Raw genomic sequence first — 23,778 nt, 5'->3', positions numbered from 1 at the left:
AGAACGATTAGCTCTTACACCATGGCCTTGCGTGATACTCGCCCTCAGGAAGGGAACAAGGAAGATATGGGTGCTTTGGAAAAGTGCGGTGAAGAGATTAGATGGTGCCTGGCTATCAGATAAAACCGCATCTGGGGTCTTAAAAAGACTTGTTTCCAAATAAGCAGTCGTTTAAGTTAGTTGCCAAATAAGTCTACATAGAAGAAGTACACCAACATCAGTGACCAAACATTATAAATCATATAATCCGAAGCCCAAGGAGGGAATAGTGTCAGAGCTTAAATTGTGAGATTCTGATTTGCAAAAGGGTATGGATGGCAGTGGAAGCCCAAAATGCATTTGTGAGATCTACCTAGGAAATAAGCCGCCGATAATTTCACTCTACCTATAAGAGAGGGAAGGGAAGAAACTGGTTACCAAACAAAGTGCTTTGGAGGGATGACTATAGAACAAAATGTTAAACCTGACTTGAAGGTTAAAACCTTGTCTTTGATCCCCCCCCCCCTTTGATGCATATTGGGACAGATCTGGTTTCCAATATTTTCTCTCCTTTTTAAAAAATATTGGTGTTTATTTCAGATGTATTTTGTCACTAGGGGTAAGCCTCTTGAATTTTTGTTATATGTCTTCATATTTCAGTATATGGAACCCAGGATAGATGAATCTATAGATACAGAACACAGACTAAGGGTCTCTGGGGGCTACAGTGGAGGAGATGGGGGTAAAGGGGAGCTTATATCAGAGAGATCAAGAAGGAAGAGAATGTTTGAAACTGACTGTGGTAGCAATTGGACAACAGTGCTTGATGTGACTGAACCATGGAACAACGTGGTGTCTGCATTAGCTCCCAATAAAATGGTTTTGTGGGGGAGGGGCAGGGAGGTGAAGCACAGATACACATGGATTAATCCCCTGGTGAGTCCCCTCTGACCATGAACCAGGGATGTGAAGAGCCTTGCTCTCATGCAGAGTGCACTGGAAAGTCGACTCTTGCAGTTAGGTTAAAATGTATCACCCTATCATTTTCTCTCTCTTATGATCCATTTAAATTTGCTCTAGTTTTTACTATTTTCTGCTATCTTTAAAATTAAAGGTTTTATCTGTTTTACTTGGTTATTGCTGTAAATTTTTAAAAATGTTTTTTCTGTATAAGCAATCCAGGATAGGTAAATCTATAGAGACAGAAACTGGATTAACTGGATTAATAACCCTTGTGGCAACATTTTTAAAAACTTATCTCATACTCACTAAGCATCTGTATATGCAAGATTCTTGGCATGTAATAAAGTTATGTAAGGCAGAGAATCCACCGTCATGGCAGGTGAGGGAGGGTGGGATGGAAATGAGGCATTTGTACACACAGTTAAAATGTAAGATAGCAAATATGTAAGAATAAATGCTGTAAAAATGCAGAGGAAAAAAAGGTCTTCCATTTGAGTCAAAACTTTCTAGAAATTTTAAAGTGGGCAATTCCATCACATGGACCTTGACAAATGTTAGCTCACAGATTGTTGGTAAGAGGCTCTGCATTGGCTCAGACTCATAGCGTACAACAGAACCCAGTACAACGCTGCCTGGTCCTGCACCACATCACACGATTCTCATGTTTGAGCCAACTGTGGCAGTCCCTGTGGCAGTCCATCTTGCTGAGGGTCTTCCTAGTTTTTACTGTCCTCTATTTTCCTAGCATGATGTCCTTCTGCAGGGACTGATCTCTCTTGATAACACTCCAAAGTACATGAGATGAAGTCTTGTTATTCTTGCCTCTAAGGGACATTTTGGCCGTACTTTCACAATAGATTTGTTTGTTCTTATGTTAGCTTATACAGCAACTGTTAAATTCCTTAGTTGGTGAAATGATAAGTAATATAGCATATAATCTTAAAACATAAGTATACTTTCATTAGCATTTTATTTATTTACATATATTTATTTAAAAGTATTTATTAATACTTTTATTAGTTGTGATAATCCTTGTAATAATTGTCATTTGAATCAGAAAATAATGCCTACTGAATTTCTTAGGCTATGTTAAGTGTTTTCATATTTTTTACATTATTTGAAATAAAATCAACTTTTATCTTTTTATGTGTACATGTTTCTTCATTCAGCCAAATGACCTGCTGATCTTGGATCCACCTGTCTCCAAGTCCACCAGCCTATAGCTTTCCTACTTTCAGGTTTTGTCTTTCTGCTTCCTGGTTTGTCAGCTATGACAGCAAAAGCCTCCAATTGAACATCTGACTCAAAACTTTAACTTAACTAGACTTACCTGCTTCTACAACTATGTTAACTACTTTCTTAAAATCTATGTCTTTCATTAGATGCATGCATAAGCTTTACTAGTTGTGTTTCTCTAGAGAACTCACACTAAAACACAAAGCTATGTGAATAACAGGATAAATTGTTCAATTATAAAAAATATCAATGCATTTGAATTATGGTGTTGCAAAGACTATTCAAAGTACCATGGACTGTCAGAAAATCTGCTTTAGAGGAAGTACAGCCAGAATGTTCCTTCAGAGTGAGGATGACAAGACTTTGCCTCATATTCTTTGGCCATGCTATCAGGAGAAACCAGGCCTTGGAAAAGAGCATTATACTTGGTAAAGAGGGTCAGCAAAGGAGAGGAGATGGGCTGACACAATGACTGTAACAGTGGGTTCAAATAACAGTCGTGAGGATAGTGCAGGATTGGGCAGTGTTTTGATCTGTGATAGACAGGGTTGCTACTAGTCAGAGCCAACTTGATGACATTTAACAATAATACCAGTATTTCCATAAGATTACGAATTATAATTACTAAGCTATGTGAGTAACAGGATAACTTTAATTGTTCAATTTGTAATATTTTCCTTTCTTTTCAAAGGAAAAAGTAAATTGGGAATGACAGGGAGTTACTTGGTTGTTACTAGGATCGAGTGAGAAAGAATGGACATAACACTGAAATCAGAAGAGCACTCTAGAAGCTGACTCATAATATTAATTGCCATGAAATCTGAAACATAAGCCAGGGAAGAGGCACAGCCTCTTAAAAAATATATCTTTCGTTAAAAGTTTTTTAATATAGATTCACAGTAATTTAACAGTTCTGCATGATCTCTGGTTATAGTAAATTTATAAATTTTCAGTAAATTGCCTTATTTCTATAAATATACACTTAAAACATTACTCACCGAATTTTCAAGTGTGTCAGAAGCATTGTCTTCCACAAAATACATTCCACATTTACCTGCAGAAAATTGATATAACCCTTTAAAAATATACTTGCATTATGATATATAAGTTGTAGTAGTTAAAATCATGAACTCTGCAGTCATTCAGCCTGAATTTAAATTTCAGCAATGAGAAATATTTCCTGGCTTTAAAGATATATTTTTAAATACTATCTATGAGATCTTAAAAAAGTCATTTACACAATGGATGTGTGTATGGACTGTGATAAGAATTGTACAAGCCCCCAATAAAATGATTAAAAAAAAAAGGTCATTTAACTTTTGTGTCTTAGTTCCTTCGATTTGAAAAAATGGTGGGGGCCCTACTTTACAGGATTACTATGGGAATTAAATTAGAATATATGTAAAATATTTATAATAATGTTTGACACTCAGTGCTAAATAAAAATATTACTGTTACTCGTCTTATATTATTATTATTGGCATATTGATTTCCTTCATTTTGTCACAAATTAATTGATGTCAAGTTGTAAATAAAATTTTTAAGCAAAGAGGAATCCTTAATTATTTTGCTGACTGAGATGCCCAGTAGGGAAGAATCAACCTTAAAGCAGAGCTCAAAAGTTTTTCCTGCTCCATAAGCAGGCTATTGCTCCCCAACATCCTGTTTGCATGTGAAGCACTTTCTGCCTCCTAGATGCTGATCACTCTTGAGTCTTGGGTGAACCATACACTGGCATGGCCAATTCAGAGAAGGGCCTATGCCAATTTTTATGACAGAGGGCTCTTTCTGGACAAGCTTGACATTTTACCTCTAGGACTTTGAAGTCTGAAGCTTTTGTTAACAGCAGTGACTTTTAACTCCAGCGTGTATCAGTGATATTTTGTCAGATTTAGTATGTGTGATAGTTGGGTTTTCTGTGCCAACTAGGCTACCGCAGGAACATGCGGGTGGAATTAAATCAGGTTGCAACTTGGTTGGAGGGTGACTGACTGAGATAAACAGCCCTTCGAGCACTCTTTCTCCCTGGTGATCAGTTCAGTATGCAGCTGTTTTGCTTCAACTGTGTGCTGCACTACCTGTGGGTCAAGCCAACCCATGGATCTTGTCACCTTGCTGGGCATCGCTAGAGTTTGAGCCTCAAGGGGGTCCTGCTTTGCTGTTAATGCTGGCTGTTGCTGCCTCACCCAGATGCTCACTGCCTGCAGGCTGACTATGCTTGTCTTGTCTGAGGGCAGATTCCATGTGTCTGCTTCCTGGACTTTGGACCAGCAGTCACCGTGAGTTGAAGGAACTTCAGTATATTAACTGTTCCGTGAGTTAGTTGAACTGAGCCCTCTGTACTGCTTTGTGGACTAATTAGCTCTATGTGTGATATCCATGTGTCATAGTTAGGTTTTCTGTGCCTAACTACACACACACACATAAAATAATAAGTGTGCTGATTTTGTTTCTCCAGAGAACCCTACCTAACACAGTATGTACATTTCTATGATGCTGATGCTACTACTGGTTTAGGGGCCTAAAGTATATAAGTGGATTCTTTACATAAATAATGAACAAGTGATGTAATTTCATTTATTCCTATTGTGGAAAAAATATAACCAATTTTTTTCCTTTATTTCAGAAGAATAGAGAATATAAATTATAAACAGCTTTAAGTTTACTATATGTCTATGCAAAGATGTATCTGTTAATACATTTAGGCCTTAAGTATATCAATATCGAAAGTGCTAAAAAATCAAAGAATTATTAAACATAAAGATGCATGCTCATGTAGAAAGTCCGCTTTAAAAAATTAAAGTGTTCTTCATTTGCTTTGTAGAAAATGTCAATTTTTCACCTTCATGAATTATAGGCATTGTATAAGATGTTAAGGCAAAATAACATGTGATACAAGAGAAACTTACTAGATTTATTGGTAATGTTCTTTAAAAAAGGGCAAAAAATAATGTACGGTAAATTTGACTTGCTACTATGTACTGTCAGGTTGGTACTATCCTGCTGTATGTTTGAGACCATTGTACATTCACTGTGTCAGTCTATCTTGTCAGGATATTCTCTTTTCCTGACCCTCTACCTTTTACAGGGCCAAGTTTCTCTCGATAACAAGTCCAAAGTATGTGAGATCAAATCTCGTCCTCTTTGCCTCTAAGCAGCATCCTGGATGTAATTCTTCTAGATGTGTTTGTTCTTTTGGCAGTCCGTGGTACTTTCAAAATTCTTTGCTAGCAAAGTAATTCAAATATATTGATTCTTCTTTAGTATTCCTTATTCAATGTCCAACTTTTATGTTTTTGAGGTGACTGAAAAAATCCAACAACATCTGAGCTTTTCAACATTTCAGAGGTCTTTGCAGTAGATTTACCCAATGCATTGTGTTGTTTGATCTCGACTGCTGCTTCCATGAGCATTGATTAAATCCTTGACATTTCAATATTTTCTCCATTAATCATGATGGTACCTAATGGTCCAGTTGTGAAGATTTTTGTGAGTTGTGATCCATACTGAAGGCTGCAATCTTTGATCTTCATTAGAAAGTGCTTCTAGTCTTCCTTACTCTCAGCAAGTTGTGCATATTGCAGTTGTTAAGCATTCCCCCATTTTGATGTGGCTTTCTCCTTTATATAATCTGGCCTCTCTGACTATTTACTCATAATACAGATTGAGTAAGTATGGTGAGAGGATTCACCCGACACACACCTTTCTTGATATCAAATCATGCAGTACTCCCTTGTTCTATTCACACACCTGCCTCTTGATCCATGCACAGGTTTTACATGAGCAAACTATACTGTTCTGGGAAATCCAATCCTTCTCAAGGCCATACATAGTTTGTTATGATCCACACAGTCAAATACCTTGGCATAATCAATAAAATACAAGTACACATCTTTCTGGCATTCTCTGCTTTTAGTCAAGATGCATCTGACAGCAGTAATGAGAGTGCTTGCTCCACGTCCTCTTCTGAATCTGGCTTGAACCTCTGGCAGCTCCCTGTCAACGTACTGTTGCAAATGTTGTTAGATGATGTTCAGCAAAATTTTGCTTGCATGTGATATTAATGATATTATTCTATAATTTGTGCACTGTCCTGGGTCACCTCTCTTTGGAATGAGTACAAATATGGATATCTTCTAGTCAGTTGACCAAGCAGTTGTCTTTCAAATTTCTTGGCATGGATGAGTGATGCTTCCAGTGTTTCATCGACTTGTTGAAACATTTCGATTGCTATTACCAATTGCTGGGGACTTATTTTGGGCTAATTCCTTCAGCGCAGCTTGAATTTCTTTCTCCTGTGCTATTGGTTCCTGATCATGTGACCTCTTGAAATGGTTAAATGTCAACTCGCTCTATGTAGTACAGTGACTGTGTAATCTTTCAATGCTCTTTTGATGCTTCCTGCATTGTTCAATGTTTTGCCCACAGAATTTTGCAATATTGCAACTCCAGGCTCAATTTCCCCCCCAGTTCTTTCAATTTAAGATATGCTAAGAGTGTCCCCATTTTTAGGTTTCTAACTCTAGGTTTTGTATATTTAATTATATTTTACTTTGTCTTCTTGAGCAGTCCTTTGGAATTTTCTATTCAGCTCTCTTACTTCCCGATTTCTTCCACTTGCCTTAGCGACTGCGATTCAGAGCAAGTTTCAGAGTCTTTTATGCCATTCATTTAGATCTTTTTCTTTCTTTCCTGTCTTTTCAGTGGCTTTTAAATTTCACTCACCTAATAACAATTCGCCAGCTGTTTCTCTAGATGGTGCAACACTGAAACATCTTCGATTTACTCTGTCAAAACATATTAAAATTACTATGATGAAATGTTTTAATTAATCTATTGAGCATAAGTTTTATTTTATCTAATGTAAGTTTTTAGCAACCTAGTTTCAATAACATAATATGTCTTGTTAAAACTTACATCAAAATACAATTTTTCAATTTTCTGGTAGGGGTGAAAGTACTTGAAACTTTTAGAAAAAGATAATAATCCTTATATCTTTTATGTAGCATATTAAGACCTCCAACATTCTATAATTTCCATTAAATGAGCAAAGAGTAGTTAATGTTTCTGATATTTCAAACACAGAAAAGATGTCTGAGGTTCTTGGAGAAACACAGGACTTACGGTTAGAAAGCTCTCCTATTTGTAAGGGAAGTCACTTACCTTCTTTGAGTCTCAGTTTTAGATCTACGCGTGGGAGTGATAATTATGGCCACAAAGTGATAATAACATTGTGAACAAACATAAACGAGTTGCTATGGCGTCGATTCTGACTCATAGTGACGCCAGGTTTTCCTGAGCAGAACTGAACCGTGCTCCCAGGGATTAGTGGTTGTGCTCTATCATCGCATATCAAGCCCTTTCTCTGAAGGACTTCCGGATGGGTTTGAACCACCAAATTTTTGTTAAGTAAAAGCTGTGCATTTAACCAATTGAGGCATCCAAGAGCTCCAATCTTATTAATAGCCAGCATACAGTGAACCTTTCTAACATTCTCAGCAGTGCAGCGATCTCTTGGGTTTTGATATTTTCCCCATTTAATAGATGAAGAAAATGACTCAAACAATATAAGCAACTCGCCCCAAATCAGGCAGTCTCTAAGAGGTGGACCAGAATTAGACTTTTTAATCACTATATTTTATTGATTTTTTACAGATGTAAAAAACATTAACAATTTGAGGGAATGAATTCCTGGGTCTTGGGGCTCAGGACTGGGGGCTAAGGACCATAGCCTCAGGAGACATCAAGGTCAATAGGCATAACTCACAAAACCAAAGTTCTAAATCCTAGGTTGATAAATAGCTACTGGGGTCTTAAAAGCTTATAAGTGACCATCTAAGGTACAATAAGTGGTCTCCCCCAGCCTAGAGGAACAAGAGTGACAAAAAATCTAAGATTCATGGAACAACAAGTTCAATGAAATAACTGATCATAAAAACATCACTTTCCATGATCCTGAGAACAGAAAACCTAGAAGGTACCCAGCTACCACTACCGAAAACATCCAGACTAACTGCAGAGGTTGAATCTAGAAGATACCCCCAGACCACTGCTCTGATATTAATTCATTGAATAAAATAACTTATGAGTAATTAACTCTTTTAAAAAGTCATGTACATGAGACCAAATTACCTAAAAATACTCAAAAGCATAGATGAGAACATAAGGAGGTACAACCAGCATGGAATGAATGAGAATGGTGACACATTTGTGAAAAATATTCGGTAACTAAGATCAATTAAGTGTAAAGAAATTGTTAGAGGTTAATCTGTTGAGTAAGTTACTTTAAATACAATAAAATATTATTTTAAAAATACAGATCCTTGTTTATTAGAAAAGTTCTCAATTCCTTCTGGATTTTAGCTATTTAATGTTCTCCTCTCCTGAGCAACATTTGGTACATTGTAGTTTACCAAACATTGTGGTTATCTAAAATAAATATTGCATAAACTCTCCACAATGATATATTAAAATTTAAATTCCTTCAACAAAGGAGCACACTCTTTCAACAAGGGAGAAAGAATTATACTGACACAAATTTACCTTATAGCTTCACTTGCAGCTTTGTCTTTTACAGTAGAAGAGAAAGAGGAATGAATTTTGTCTTCAAATAGGTAAGAGAGTGGTAGTTTGACAATATCTGTTGGGGGAAAAACATTTAAAATCTTTATCGAGTAACTTCATTATCTGTTATTTATAGAATAACTACATTATCTGTTATAATTATGTGTTGAGCCAAGAGAGATCACTGTTACCCTCTGGTTTTTGTCTATCCTGAAGGAGATACTTATTTGGAATAGTTAGATAACATCTTTGTAAACGCCTTCGTTCTCGATTTGGACCTTCTGTTGGATCCAACTGCCAGGAGGTCGGATAGTAGATAGGGTCATACCAGACTGCCCTGTGAGGGAAAGCAAAAGATGACTTTCAGTGGCAATCTGAAACCATGTAGATGTAAAAAAATAATTACAGAGATTAAATTAATACGATGGTGTTGAAAAGTTCATGGACAAAGAAAATAAAGTGGACTTTTTCGAAGCCTATTATAAATAATAAGGATCGATTCAATTAAAAAACAACAATATTTATAGATGTAGACCAGGAGATCTAGATGCATAATATATGCATTCTGAATCCCAAAGGTCCAGTTTCTGGTCTAGGAGAAACTCCTGTAACCAATGTTTCCATGTATTAATCAAAACAAACAAAAAAACATATTAAGCATACGTCTCAACTAGATGGCACCTAACAACATTACATATTACCTCACCTGGAAGGTCAACTTGTATTTACTGACTGAGCTTTGCGGAAAGCAAAAAAACCTGCTGTGACTTTTGGGCATTTTTGGTTTCTGGTTCTGGACCCTGCATTTGGCTCACCTATGTCTGACCTTCAGATTTGGAGCTGAACAACACCATGTGAGGCATTTTCTCAAAGTTTTGGGAGACTGTGGTTCGTGGCAATGAATCTCAGAATACAGGGATCTGAGGGAATATACATCCAAGGGAGGAATACAGACAAATAGATCAGAATATAATCATGGAAGTTGGGCATTTGGGACATGTTTAATTTCCAACTCCTTAGGATTAGTCTGGCATTAATTCCTTAAGAAATCATTACCACAGATACATCTTTTAAAAAATCATATTACTAAATATTAGATTAAAAAGAGATCTATTTCCAACTACCATGTTTCAGTTATTTCTCTACTATTTTGCAAGGATCATACTATTTAAATTAAAGCCAATTTTATAGATTTTACTATTTAGGAGACCTAATATCTGTCTTTCATTTCCCCCCTCAATTCCCCCAAAATTAAAATATTCTCAAATAACTATCCTTTTAAATGCAATAAACCACAAATGAGTAAATAAAAATATTTAAGTGGATGGAAGAATGTTATGGAGGCCAATTGAACAACAAACGGTGTTTAACATTAGTATACAAAAGTCACATGAGCGCATCTAATAAAGTCCTCCCAGTTTGCTTACCGATCATGAGTCAATTGCTGAATCAGTTCTTGCCAATGTCTGCTGGCACTGAGATCTACTTTATACATTCCCCTGATATGCTGGATCACCTTCTTTCTCTCAATTCCTTGGGAGAGGGAGACAGCCTGGGTGATATCAGCAGCTATTTTAGATATCTCCTTTGATTTGGAATCTAGACGCTGAAAGAGACTAAGCAAACAGGAGCACTGTGTATCAGGTAGGCTTAAGTTAAACATTAAATGTATATGAAAATGATACTTTCATTTCTAAAAGTTTATGTAAAACCCAGTTGATTGGTAAAAGACATGATATATAAAAAGTAGTATCTGACATATTTAACTATACAGCTATAACAAATAACACAAGGTTTCTATCTGCATGACGGCCTCTTTTTCCATCTGCTTTTTTACTTGCTTGTTTCAGCTCTTTCATATCTTGAAAGAGACGGCTTAAGCTACACCTTATTGGAAGTCCCACAGAGTAAACTCGACTTTACCTTAAATATACACCTGTGGCAGATTTAAAACCCCCAAACCAAACCCACCACCACTGAGTTGATTGCAACTCAAAGCAACCTGATAGGTCAGGGTAGAATTACCCTTGTGGGTTTTTGAGACTGTAACCTTTTACAAGAGAGGAAAGCCTCATCTTTTTCCCATAGAGTAGCTGGTGGTTTTGTATTACCTTCCTTTGTAGTTATCAGCTCAACATGTAACCACTGAAACGCTCCTTTAGGTTTAAGGCTGAAATGTCCTAGTGTGAGAGGAAGCACAATGACTACTCTCTCCTCGTTACTGATTGGATTTGGAAGTCAGTGAATTTTGGTTAAAATCTATTGCTCTGAAGGTGACCAATAAATGGCAACTCAAGACTACCATATATCTGTTATTTTCATTTTTCCCTTTGTCATTTTATGATATATCTTACTCTATTAGACTTAGTTATGCCTTTGTGAATGAGTGTTATTAAAAAGTTTTGCCCTATCTCCGCCCTTCATTATTTGTGCAAATCGTACCCAGTCACAAGTTTTTTTTTAGCCACAAGTTTTTAATCTGTACAAATGAACAATCCATGTATTTCAGTCTAAAAAACTGTCCCACATGCAATGTTTTCTCAACAGTGTCTGAAATTTTATAGCATTGGCTAAATTAATGATAATATCAATTGAATTATCAGCTATATGCCCGGTGGGGATGACTTATAATATTTACCAATAATAGTGATATCTCTGAAGTGAATCAGGGCACATATAAATAACATGTAGATGAATAGATGTTGAGTTTGCACTCACTGTAGCCCTAATCGAAGAACAATTGGTCCCTATGACATGGCCCTGCTCTGTACTTGCCTTTATGGAGAGATCACTGAAGATAGGGGTGCTGTACAGAAGTGTGGTGAAGAAAGCACATGGTGACTGGCTAACAGAAGGAACAGCACATGGGTTCTTAAAGGTTGGTGTTAAAACAAGCAGCCATCTAAGTGAGGTGTCAGCTATGTCTACATGGAAGAAACACACTACCCGTGTGATCCAAGGATTGTAAATAATAAAATCCAAATCTGGAGAACAGAATGTGGTAGAGCTTAAATTCTGAACAGCTGGTTCTGCAAAAGGCATGGGTGACAGTGAAAGCTGAAAATGCATTCGCAGCTTCTGATGTGGATTAAGCCTCCAGGGAATTCCCCCTTGACCACTGGCCAGGGCTGTGAATGGAGTTGCTTTCAAGGTTCATTGCAAGGTGGACTACTACAGATATAGGTTAAAATGTGAGACCTTGTCATTGATCTTCCTTTTGACCCTCTGTATTTTGTCACAGTTTTTAGCATTTTTTGTTTTCTTTTCAATTGAATCATATCTCTGCTGTTTTGTTTTGGTTTAGTATGTTCTCTGTGTCCACGATGAGTGTATCCATGGGGCCAGTAACCGGATTTCTGGTTTCCTGAGGGACAGCTGGAGGAAGTTGGAAGAAGCGGCGAGCTGGTGACCATGAGTACCGAGAGGAAGAACATATCCTGGAACTGGCTGTAATAATGATTGCACAGGTCTTTTTAACATGGCTGACTATGGATCTCTGTGATCACGTGAATTAAATGCCAGTAAAACTGTTTTAAAAAATTAAAATGTCAAAAAGGAGTCATGTCCTACACATCTTGTCTCCTTAATGTAACAAAGATAGTTCATTCCTAGTGGAATTAAAACTAAAGGCATATAAGTTAGGATTTATGATACATAATTTGGAGGGATTAAGTTCAACCTATAATGATATCCTACCTTTGCTGATTATTATTAACTGTTTTCTGCCATGCAGCTTTATGCACATCTTCTTCAGTTTCATATTTCTTTTGCTCCTAAAGGATTTAGATAATAATATATATGTTTGTGTATATATATATATATATATCAATTTTATTGCTTCTCATTTAACTTATAAAATAATTTCATTGGGGGCTCTTACAGCTCTGGTAACATTCCATACATCAATTGTAGCAAGCATATTTGCACATATATTGTTATCCATTTTGTAAACATTTACTATCTGCGCCCTTGGCATGAGTTCCTCTCCTCCTCACCCTCCCACCCTCATGACCCCTTGATAAATTATAAATGATTATTTTCCTATCTTACACTGACCACCATCTCCCTTCATCCACGTTTCTGTTTTTTATTCCCCTGGGGGAGGGTGGGGTGGTGGTGGTATGCATCGATCACTGCTATCAGTTCCCCCTTCCTCCCCTTCCCCCTAGCCTCCTGGTATCGCTGCTTCCATTTCTGTTCCTGAGCGGTGTATCTAACCTGGAGTGCGTGTCATGAGCTCTTAGCTATACCAGTATACATGGTCCAGTTTAGCCAAAACTAAAAGGCAGGACGGGGTCATTATGGTGGGGGGTGAGGAAACCTTAAAAAACCCGAGGAATATTGTGTGTTTCCTTGGTGCTATACTATACCCTGGTTGACTCATCCCTTCCTTGTGACCTTTCTGTGTGTGGTCACATGTTGTCTATAGATGGGTTTTGTGTCTTTGCTATGACCCCCCCCCCCCTTGTTCTCAATAATATGGTTTTTTTTTGGTTTGTGGTCTTCTGGTGCCTGTTACTTGATTCTGTCGACACCTCATGATTGCACAGGCTGGTGTGCTTCTTCAATGTGGGCTTGTTGCTTCTCTGCTAGATGGCCACTTGTTTAACTTCAAGCTTTTAAGACCCCCAGACGCTACATCTTTTGATAGTCTGGCACCATCAGCTTTCTTTACCACATTTGCTTATACACCCGCTTTGCCTTCAGTGACAGTGTTGGAAGGGTGAGCATCACAGAATGCCAGGTTGTTAGAACAAAGTGTTCTTGCACTGAGAGAGGGTTTGAGCAGAGGCCCAAAGTCCATCCACTTCCTCAATGTACTACCATATAAATATGTGTACATAGGCCAATACCTCTATTTTTATGAATTAATATTTACACAAGTATACACCTATGTTTATACTTATATCCATAGCTTTGCTTTCCTAGATATTTCCTTTGTTTTCTCTTACCTTCCTCTTGTCCCACCTTCATGCTCACCCTTCTTCTGCCTCTTAGTAATTCCTCTCAGCTAGATTGCTGTTGCTCCAACACCATTAGGAATTCTACATCCTCCGTGTTGTTGCTTTTAATTCCCTGGTTGTTCACCTGTCTATTCTCATTTAATGTTTGCATAGAGCAGTGGTTCTCAACCTTCCTAATGCCGCAACCCTTTAATACAGTTGCTCATGTTGTAGTGACCCCCCCAATCATAACATTATTTTCGTTGCTACTTCATAACTGTAATTTTGCTACTGTTATGAAGCAGGCAACCCCTGTGAAAGGGTTGTTTGACCCCCGAAGGAGTGTGACCCACAAGTTGAGAACCACTGGTATAGAGCATAAAAAACATATTTTAAAGTCAAAAGATCAAGATATATTAAAATCGCTGAGATAATTTTGAAACGTCCATTTTCCCCTATAGTCTGAATCATGGAAATAGTAGATAGGGTAAGTAACTAGGGCTGCAGTCAGAATGAATTTATTACTTCCTTATTTTGATTTTTCGTTAAAAAACCAATAGCTCAATGTTTTTGCTTTAACTTGCTTATCGCGAAAAGATAACAATCTTTCTATCACTGATGACCACTGATAGAGGATAAAAATGACCATAGATAATAAAACTCTCCTTAAAATAAGTCTGCGGGATTTCTTTTCATTTTTTAAAAATAATACTAGCTAAACTCTCAGTAAGAAGTTATCAAACAAAAATTTAAAAATATTACATATTTATCATAAAGCACAATTTAAAACGTTGTTTCAATTATTCTTTATATCCAATGGAATCGCTTCAGAAACAATTATGTTTTCACGGACCCACCTCTTTGATCATCTTAATAAGGTCTGACTTCGTTGCTGCACTTGGAGGAACACACTTTTGGCTACATAACTTTAAAGTATCCATAAGCAATTCTGCTGTCTCTAGCTCTTCTTTAGTCAGCTCAGCTTGGTGATTGTGTATCAACTCTGACAAATACAAAACCAATTTTGCTCCATGCTGTTAAAAAAGTTAACAATTTATTTTAATAAAGAATTCTTATTTTTACATATAAATATTTAATAGTAATTATGCATGAATTAAATTATATTGCTAGAGCTAACTATAAAAGTAACTTATAACATAAATTTGCTATAACAAAGTAAAGCCTAGTTATACGTCATTACATGGAAAATGAACCAAAAATAAACTAGCTTATAAGCCCATTTTCAAGAGGCCTCTTTTCTTTATGAAAGCATTTCTAAACCCTACCTTCTAGGTAAATCTGAATTTCACATTACCAGTGATAGGGTGGCAGGTTTGTCATAAAATTAGTGCTGAGTAACATTTTTGTGAGCAACTGATTTCAAGAGTTCTGTGGAATGTGAAAATCCACTAGAAAATTTAGGATTAGAATCTTACCTTTCCCGTCTCTCACCCCCAACATACATTTTAGATTGGTACACCTTTTACCTCTCTTATTCTAGGCTGTTGTTTTTGTGTCCCATTAAGTTGATTCTCACTCAAAGCAACCATGTAAGATAGAGCAGAACTAGCCTCTGGACTATAATCTAGTGGTTCTCAACTTTCCCAATACCGCGACCTTGTAATACAGTTCCTCAGGTTGTGGTGACCCCCAAACATAAAATTATTTTTGTTGCTCTCTCATAACTGTCATTTGCTACTGTTATGAATCGGCTGATCCCTGTGAAAGGGTCCTTCGACCCCCAAGAACCGCTGCTCTGATCTTTATGGGAGCAGAGCACTCGGGCTTTCCTCCTTGCAGTAACTGGCGGTGTGAACCACTTTCAATTCATGGCCAAATGTTAACCATTGAGCCACCAAGGCTCTTTCACAACAGGCTAACGAATAAAACAATATGTTGGCTGGCATGCACACATCAAAGTGTTGTTGTTAGATGTCATCAAGTCAGTGCCAACGATAGTGACCCGAAGCACAACTCGTGTGCCATCCTCACAAGTGCTCCCATGCCATAGGCCATTGTTGCAGCCACTCTGTCAGTCCATCTTATTGGGGTCCTTTCTCTTTTTGCTGCCCGTCTATTTTATTAAGCACGATGTTTTCTTTCAGAGACTGATCACTCCTGACAGCATGTTCCAAGTATGTAACACAAAATCTCACCATCATTGCCTCTAGGGAGCACTCTGGCCATATTTGTTCCAAAACAGATTTTTTTTTTCTTGGTCCTTTTGGCAGTTTTAAGGAGCCCTGGTGACATAGTGGTTACATACTGGACCATGATTCACAAGGTCATCAGTTCAAAACCACCAGCCTCTCCATGAGAGAAAGATAGTCTGAAACCCACAGGGGCTGTTCTACCCTATCCTATAGGGCCACTGTGAGGGAGCTTTGACTCAATGGCAGTGAGATAGATACTTTCAACATTCTTTACCAGCACTACATTTCAAATGCATCCACTCTTCTCCGGTCTTCCGTATTCACTGTTCATCTTATACTTGCACATGAGACAACTGACAGTATCAGTGGTTGGGCCAAGCACATTTTAGACCTCAAAGTAACATTCTTGCTTTTAAACACTAAACAAATTTTGTGTAGCACATTTGCCCAGTGCAATACAATATTTTGTCTCTTGACTGCTGCTTCCATGAGCATTGGTTGTAGATCTAAGCAGGACTAAATCTTTGACATCTTTAACCTTTTCTCCACATATCATGATGTTACCTATCAGTCCAGTTGTGAGGATTTTGGTCTTTTTTATATTGAGTTGTAATTTATACTGAAGGCTACATTCTTTGATCTTCAACAGCAAGTGCTTCAAGTTCTCCTCACTTTTAGCAATAATAATTGTGTCATCTGTGTTAATAAACCTTCATCCAATTCTGAGGCTATATTCTTCTTCATATAATCCAAATTCTCTGATTATTTGCTCACATACATATTAAATAAGAATGATGAGATGATACAGCTCTGTTACACACCTTTCCTGATTTTAAACCATGCAGTATTCATTCCCTTGTGCAGTTCACACAACTGCCTCTTGACCCAAGTACAAGTTCTGCATGAGCACAATGAAATGTTATGGAATTCTCAAGGCTATTCATAGTTAGCTATAATCCACACAGTCCAATGCTTTGGCATAGTCAATAAAACACAAGTAAATATCTTTCTAGTATTCCCTGCTATCAGCCAAGATCCACTGACTTCAACAATCATATCTCTTGATCTATGACCTCTTTTGAATCTGGCCTGAACTGCTGGTAGCTCCCTGTTAATGTACGGCTGCAATTGGTGTTGGATGATCTGCAGAATTTTACTTGCGTGTGATAGTAATGATATTTTTTTATAATATGAGCATTCTGTTGGGTCACCTTTCTTCCAGTCAGTTGTCCAAGCAGCTGTCTTCCACATTTCCTGGCTTAGGTGAATAAGTGATTCCAGTGTTTCCTCAGTCTCTTTAAACATTTCAATTGGTATCCTAGTAATTCGTAGGGCCTTGATCAATTGTATATTGTTATTATTTCAAATCTTACACTTCTCATTGTCTCCCTTCACCCACATTTCTGTTATTTGTCCCCTACAGGGGGGAGGGGCTATATATCCAACCTTGTGATGCGTTCCCCCTTTCTCCCCTTTCCCCCTTCCCTCATGATATTGTTATTCCCATTACTGCTCCTGAGGGTTTTATCTGCCCTGAATTCCATGTGTCCAGAGCTTTTTTCTGTACTAATGTGTGTTCTTTGGTCTAGCCAGATTTGTAAGGTAGAACTGGGTTATGGTCATGGTCAACTAGTTCTTTTAGGTAAAATGACTCCATATTTTTTCATTTTTGGTATACAAAACATTTTATTTATATTAGATCAACATTTTGACATGAAAGTTAGCCACTTTCAATTTCTCAAGAATTTCTAGAACTCAACAGTTACTTCCCTGGAAGTGAAAGGAATCATTTCAGAATAAACTTTTTAAATGACATTGTCCGGGAGGGGTAAAGGATGATTTTGTCAGCTTGAATGTGAGGTAAGTTAGCTTTCTTAGGAAATAAATGTCATTCAATTACCGTATATACTCATGTATAAGCCGAGTTTTCCAGCACCTTTTTAATGCAGCTTTTATGGTAAAATTAGGTGCCTCGGCTAATAGTCAGGTCGGTTTATACTAGAGTATATATGGTATGTTTCAAATATATTCAACACACAGTTAAGTCAACTTTGTGTATCCACTGTACTCAATGGAGTATCTCTTTATCAAAATGTTGTTATCTTTCAAAAATACTTCACATAAGGCTCGGTCGCTTAGCAACGGCCCCAAGCGGTGCCATGGAGCCAGGCCACCACCGGGAACGGGAGGCTAAGGAGCATTTGGAAAAACATAAAATCATGGAGCTGCTGGCCTTGCTCACCAGTACCCTGCTCTTCTTCCGGCCTGAAAAACCAAGAGAATTTTTAATAATGATGTTGGAAAGAATGAGAATTGCCAAAGTGACAGGAGTGACTTTTCCTTTCTTTATGGATGCCACCAACATCGTGGCCATGTTTGAGATGCTGGACTCCGCTAACAAAGGCTCCATATCATTTGTGCAATATAAAGAAGCCCTAAAAACGTTGGGTCTGTACAGTGAAAAAGAAGTTTTAAAAGATGATGGTCATGTAGTAACCTTGGAGAAATTCAAGAAGGAGGTGAACAGACGGTTTCAAGATTTAATATCATCATTCACTACCACCTAAAGTCGGCATTCTAATATTAAATGAGTCAATCAAGAAAAATAAAAAAAAATACTTCACATCTTTAAAAATACTCCAGCCCTCCAAACACCTGCTGTTTCCATCTCTAAGACCATTCTTTTCTGATTCAGTTTGTAGGGTGATATAGACAAGGGCCATCTCCTAGTGCAATTTTTATACACACTTAAAACTATGTAATACAGATTACACACATAGTAATAGTTCCAACTGTAAATGGGTGATGTGGGAACTAGACACTACATTCAATTCTAGCCAATGCCATCTTCATGGAGAGAAAAAGAGCTGCTTCCAGTATCCTAACTTTTCAGTATTGCTCTGTAATCCACAGAACGAAAAACAATATATGAAATGAAAATCATTAGAAAACAACATCCTGAGATAAAATACTTGGCTTAAGTAAATGTTAAGTGTCAGGTCCAAAACAAGTTCTGTTCTGTATTTTCCTATGGGAAACCTTTCATAACAAATAATTCGCAAGGAAGCCTTTTCTTGAGCAGACTGAAATGTTCACCTTGGTCACCACTCCACAGGCTTATGTGCTCTCATTCCTCCGGAAGTCCGTGACATGCAGCCAAGGGCTGGGGAGGTTGAAACAGCACTGAAAGAATGTCCATGAGAGCTCTGAGATGCAGAATGCTTCATCATCATGACTGACTTGCTGTAGGGTTTGTAACACAGACTCATCACAGCATCAATTCTTTCTACCTTCCTTTGATGCTTCCTGCATCATCCAATATTTTGCCCACAGAATCTTTTGATATTACAACTCAAGTATTGAGTTTTTTTCTTGCGTTCTTCCACTTTATGGTCTGGGTGTCTTCTTCGTTTTCGGTTTTCAAACGTGGTCTTTGCACATGTCATCATAATATTTTACATGTTGTCATTTCAAGTTACCTTTTGACATTTTCTGTTCAGCTCTTTGACTTCATCATTTCTTCTATTTGCTGATGCTACTTTATGATTAAGGAAAAGTTTCAGAGTCTCTTCTGACAGCCACTTTGATCTTTTCTCGTCTTTTCAGACTCAGTTATATTTTGACTCATATGGACTTGTTTTAATTTTCTTCAGCTTCAACCTACACATATGAGCAATTGATGGTCTGTTCCACCTGGCCTAGTTTTAGCTGCTGACATTAAGCTTTTCCATCATCTCTTCCCATAGATGTAGTCAATTTGATTTCTGTGTATTCCATCTGCATAAGTCTATGTGTAGAATTGCCTTTTGAGTTGTTGAAAAAAACGTATTTGATATAAACAAATAGTTGGTTTTACAAAATCCTATCATGTGATCTCCAGCTTCATTTTTATCAGCAAGACCAATTTTCCAAATACTGTTGTTTTTCCCTCAACTTTTGCATTCCAATAACCAATAATAGTCAACGTATTTTGATGGCCTGTTTGATCAATTTCAGACTCAAGATGTTGGTAAAATTCTTTCAACTTCTTCATCATTAGCTTTTTGATTGGTGCTTAAATTTAAATAACAGTTGCCTTGATTGGATTTCCTTGAAGGAAAATAGATATAATCCTATTTCAGACATTTTTGTCCTTCAAGACATCTTGAAATGTCCTTTTGAGAATGAATGTATTCCTCTTGCTTGTGTCATTCCTGGTATAGTAAACAATATGATTTTTAAAATTCAAAATGACCAGTATCAGTTCTTTTCAGCTCACTAATACTTAGGATATCAATCTTTATGTGCTCTATTTTCTTTTTGATGATTTCCAATTTTTCTAGCTTGATACTTCATACATTGCAAATTCACACCCACAGGCTTTACTCCACTTATGCCACAATGGTTGATCTACTTTGAGGAAGCAGTTCCTCCTTAGTCACATTTTAAGGGCCTTCCCACCGGAGGGGCCCATACTCTCACATGGTCTCTGGCAATGTTCTACTTATTAGCCTTCAGTGTCCGACAATGTTTCAATTATATGCATCAACTTGTCAGTGGCTACTTCCTCTGACGTGGGCAGCCGATTCCTTCTTCATAGTCTATTCTTGGTCGGGAAGCTCTACTATTCATTTTGGGTGACCCGGCTGGCATTTGGAAAACTAGTGCTATAGCTTCCAGCACCACAGCATCACACAAGCACAGAAACATTTTCTCCTTGTAATGGGATAAGCACATCTTAGAAAGGAGAGGATTAGGTATCCCCACCTTAGCTCAGTAATCAATTTTATCATCACTATTAGTGGGGCCACCAGGCATTTATTTCATTAGATGGTGTAACATAATAAATACAGCATCACTAATGACGTCTTGTTGCAAAAAATATTTGGCCAGAATTGAATAAAAATCTTCATATAAAATTTCAGTTCACAGTAATACAAGAGATAAAGAGTATGGTTAAATGATATCATGTGGTGACAACCAGATTGATACAGAGGTTGGCTCAGTCAACACATAGTATTATGGAAAACCAAACATGTATGGGGACTGTTCTACAGTAAAGGAAATGTAAGAAACATAAACCAAATGAAATTATGATATTGGTTGGGTATAGTTTAACTAAAACAGTGATAAGATATTTTGGAGACTCAGAAGCAACAAAGCCCACATGGAAGAAGCACACCAGCCTGTGCGATCACAAAGTGTCAAAGGGATCAGGTATAAGGCATCATCATCACACACACAAGGCATCATCATCACACACACAAAAAATCTTACTATAGTGAATGAAGGGGGAAGTGCAGAATGGAGAACCAAAGCCCATTTATCGGCCACTGGAGATCCCCTCACAGAGGGGTCTAGGGGAGGAGATAAGTCAGTCAGGGTGCGATGTAGCACCGATGAAGAATAGAGCTTTCCTCCAGTTCCTAAATGCTTCCTCTCCCCCAACTACCATGATCCGAATTCTACCTTGCAGGGCTGGATAGGGCAGAGGTTGTACACTGGTGCATATAGGAGCTGGAGCCACAGGGAATCCAGGGTGGATGATACCTTCAGGACCAGGAGTGTGAGGGGCGATACTGGGAGAGTAGAGAGTGAGTGGGTTGGAAAGAGGGAACCGATTACAAGGATCTACATGTGACCTCCTCCCTGGGGGATGGACAACAGAAAAGGGGTGAAGGGAGACGCCGGAAAGGGCAAGATATGACAAAATAATAATTTATAAATTATCAAGGGCTCATTAGGGAGGGGGGAGTAGGGAGAGAGGGGAAAAAAAGGGCCTGATGCAAAGTGCTTAAGTGGAGAGCAAATGCTTCGAAAATGATTAGGGCAAAGAATGTACAGATGTGTTTTATACAATTGATGTATGTATATGTATGGATTGTGATGAGTTGTATGAGCCCCTAATAAAATGTTAAAATAAAATAAAAATTTAAAAAAGATATTTTGGAGAATGCACTTGGTATTTGGAGACTTTAGGGGAAAGATGGCTAATTTTTTAAGATGTAAAAATGTTGTTAGAGTTACATAATAAAATAACTTCTGAAAGAAAAACTGAAGAGACATGGACAAAGATGGCAGTATCACCTCTCTCTTAAAACAAAGACCTGAGAAAACAAGTGAAAAGACTGTAGATAACAACTTTGGAAGCCTGGACATTGAAGGTAAGGTTGAAGAATCTGACCAAGTATCAAATGGAAGGAGAGAGTGTACAAAAGAAGCAGACATGGAGAACTACTACTCATCAGTTCCCAGACAGAAGAACCTGAACAGCAAAGCCACACTGAGACAAAGAAAGTAGTATTCTGAGCAGAAGCTCCCGTTAGCTAGTGCAGACAAGAAGGGGCAGGTTTTTGCCCACATCCAGAACCTGGCAGGCATGCCTTCAACTTAGGGAAATTTAGTGCACTCGCATCATCCACTGCTGAAAGCCCGCAAATCAGAGATGCCCACTCCTAGCCCAGTCATCCATGTCAAGAGCCCAAAGATTGATGTCTCCAGGCGGCTGCTCCAGGGACCCAAGGGCTGGCAAAACAACCTCCTTACATGTAACACTACAGAGGAGAGGGACACATATCCTAGTAGGCACCTGTGGATTAGCAACAGCCCTCTTTGCTCATCCTCTGTAGTACCCCTTACAGCCAGAGGTTTATGCTTGCTTTGACCAACTCTAGGACAGCAAGAGAGTTTCTGTATGGTCTAGCCAGTGGCCAACCATCTGGGCACTCTTACCCTGACCACTAGGCAACCAACAGTGTGCACATGAAACATCCAACCCAGTGGCCAGTCAACACCCCTGTATTTACTCTCAGGTAATAGGCTGAACAGACAGAACAACTCACCAGAAATGCCAGCTACGTCCTCAGTGGTTCTGCAAGAACTTCAATATGACTACACTAGTAATCAGAGTAACATGCATTACCTACCCCACCTCCAACTCAGCTATACAAAAGACAAAATCAGATGCAGTAAGCCTGAACATACAATTAACAAATTGTCTTAGAAACAATTTTTAAAAAACCCAAAACACTAGCACTGAATCAGTTACAACATATAGTGACTGACCAAATACAAGGTTTTTTAAGACTGTAAATCTTTATAAGAATAAATAGCCTCCTCATTCTGCCATGTTGTGGATGGTGGGTTTGAATCATCAACCATGCAGTTCACAGCCCAGCACGTACTTTACATGTAAACAATATCAAATCCTCCAAAGAAGCAAGACAGATGGTGTTAGGAAAGACCAAAAGGAAGAACCAAAAATGGAACTACGTGACACAGAATTCAACAGGCTAGTATAAAGGCACTCCAACAGATGAAACTAAATATTGACAAAATCAAGGAAGACAATGACAAGGAAAGAGAAGAATTCAAGAAAATAATACAAGTACCAGATGACACAATAAATAAAACCATACAGAAAGAGCAACTAGATATACAAAAGATTACCACAAAAGGAAAAATATTGTACGATTCCACTACAACAAGGAAGAAGACCAAACAAATAACTTTTAAGAGACCAATTGGGTAGAGAGTTTCCTTGCTGTCCAAGAACCATCTCTCTCTCTCTCTCTCTCTCTCTCCCCCCACCCCCCTCTCTCTCTCTCTCACACACACACACACACACACACACACACACACCCAAAAGCCACACACACACACACACACACACACACACACACACACACACACAAAAGCCTATCTTAGGAATCACCTCGAAAGAGGAGAGCTCACATCACATTTCTCCTTCAAGGAGAAAAGGGATCATCCACTTGATGCCATAGAACAATGAGATAAGGTCATGCCAACCCAACAGACCAACAACAGGAATACAGGAATGAGAAGGGAAACATACAGGAAAGTTAAGGCAAGATCAGGAGAGGGGAACATCTTGATTTCAGAGGAGTCTATTGGTGGATAAATGGGGAGGTGCAGCCTCATATAGGAAAGAGATGCTCAAC

General features: G+C 38.0%; 2 protein-coding genes across 2 annotated transcripts in view; one reads left to right on the top strand and one right to left on the bottom strand.

Annotated features, from left to right (window-relative positions):
• Positions 1 to 23,778, bottom strand: part of LYST (lysosomal trafficking regulator) — a 264,929-nt gene that overhangs the window by 69,697 nt on the left and 171,454 nt on the right. The window contains exons 32-38 of the mRNA XM_075532181.1: positions 14,543 to 14,719; positions 12,439 to 12,515; positions 10,170 to 10,358; positions 8,934 to 9,079; positions 8,722 to 8,818; positions 6,904 to 6,965; positions 3,177 to 3,232 (exon numbers count right to left, since the gene is read on the bottom strand). Coding sequence (XP_075388296.1) covers positions 3,177 to 3,232; positions 6,904 to 6,965; positions 8,722 to 8,818; positions 8,934 to 9,079; positions 10,170 to 10,358; positions 12,439 to 12,515; positions 14,543 to 14,719 — 804 coding nt within the window. The remainder of the gene's footprint in view (positions 1 to 3,176; positions 3,233 to 6,903; positions 6,966 to 8,721; positions 8,819 to 8,933; positions 9,080 to 10,169; positions 10,359 to 12,438; positions 12,516 to 14,542; positions 14,720 to 23,778) is intronic.
• LOC142429807 (EF-hand calcium-binding domain-containing protein 10-like) lies at positions 17,998 to 18,405 on the top strand. The gene has a single exon (XM_075534938.1). The coding sequence runs from the start codon at positions 17,998 to 18,000 to the stop codon at positions 18,403 to 18,405; it is 408 nt and encodes a 135-aa protein (XP_075391053.1).

The sequence above is a fragment of the Tenrec ecaudatus genome, chromosome 1 (genome assembly GCF_050624435.1).
Source record: "Tenrec ecaudatus isolate mTenEca1 chromosome 1, mTenEca1.hap1, whole genome shotgun sequence".
Classification (NCBI taxonomy): Eukaryota; Metazoa; Chordata; class Mammalia; order Afrosoricida; family Tenrecidae; genus Tenrec; species Tenrec ecaudatus.
This window is presented reverse-complemented; position numbering and strand designations above follow the sequence as displayed.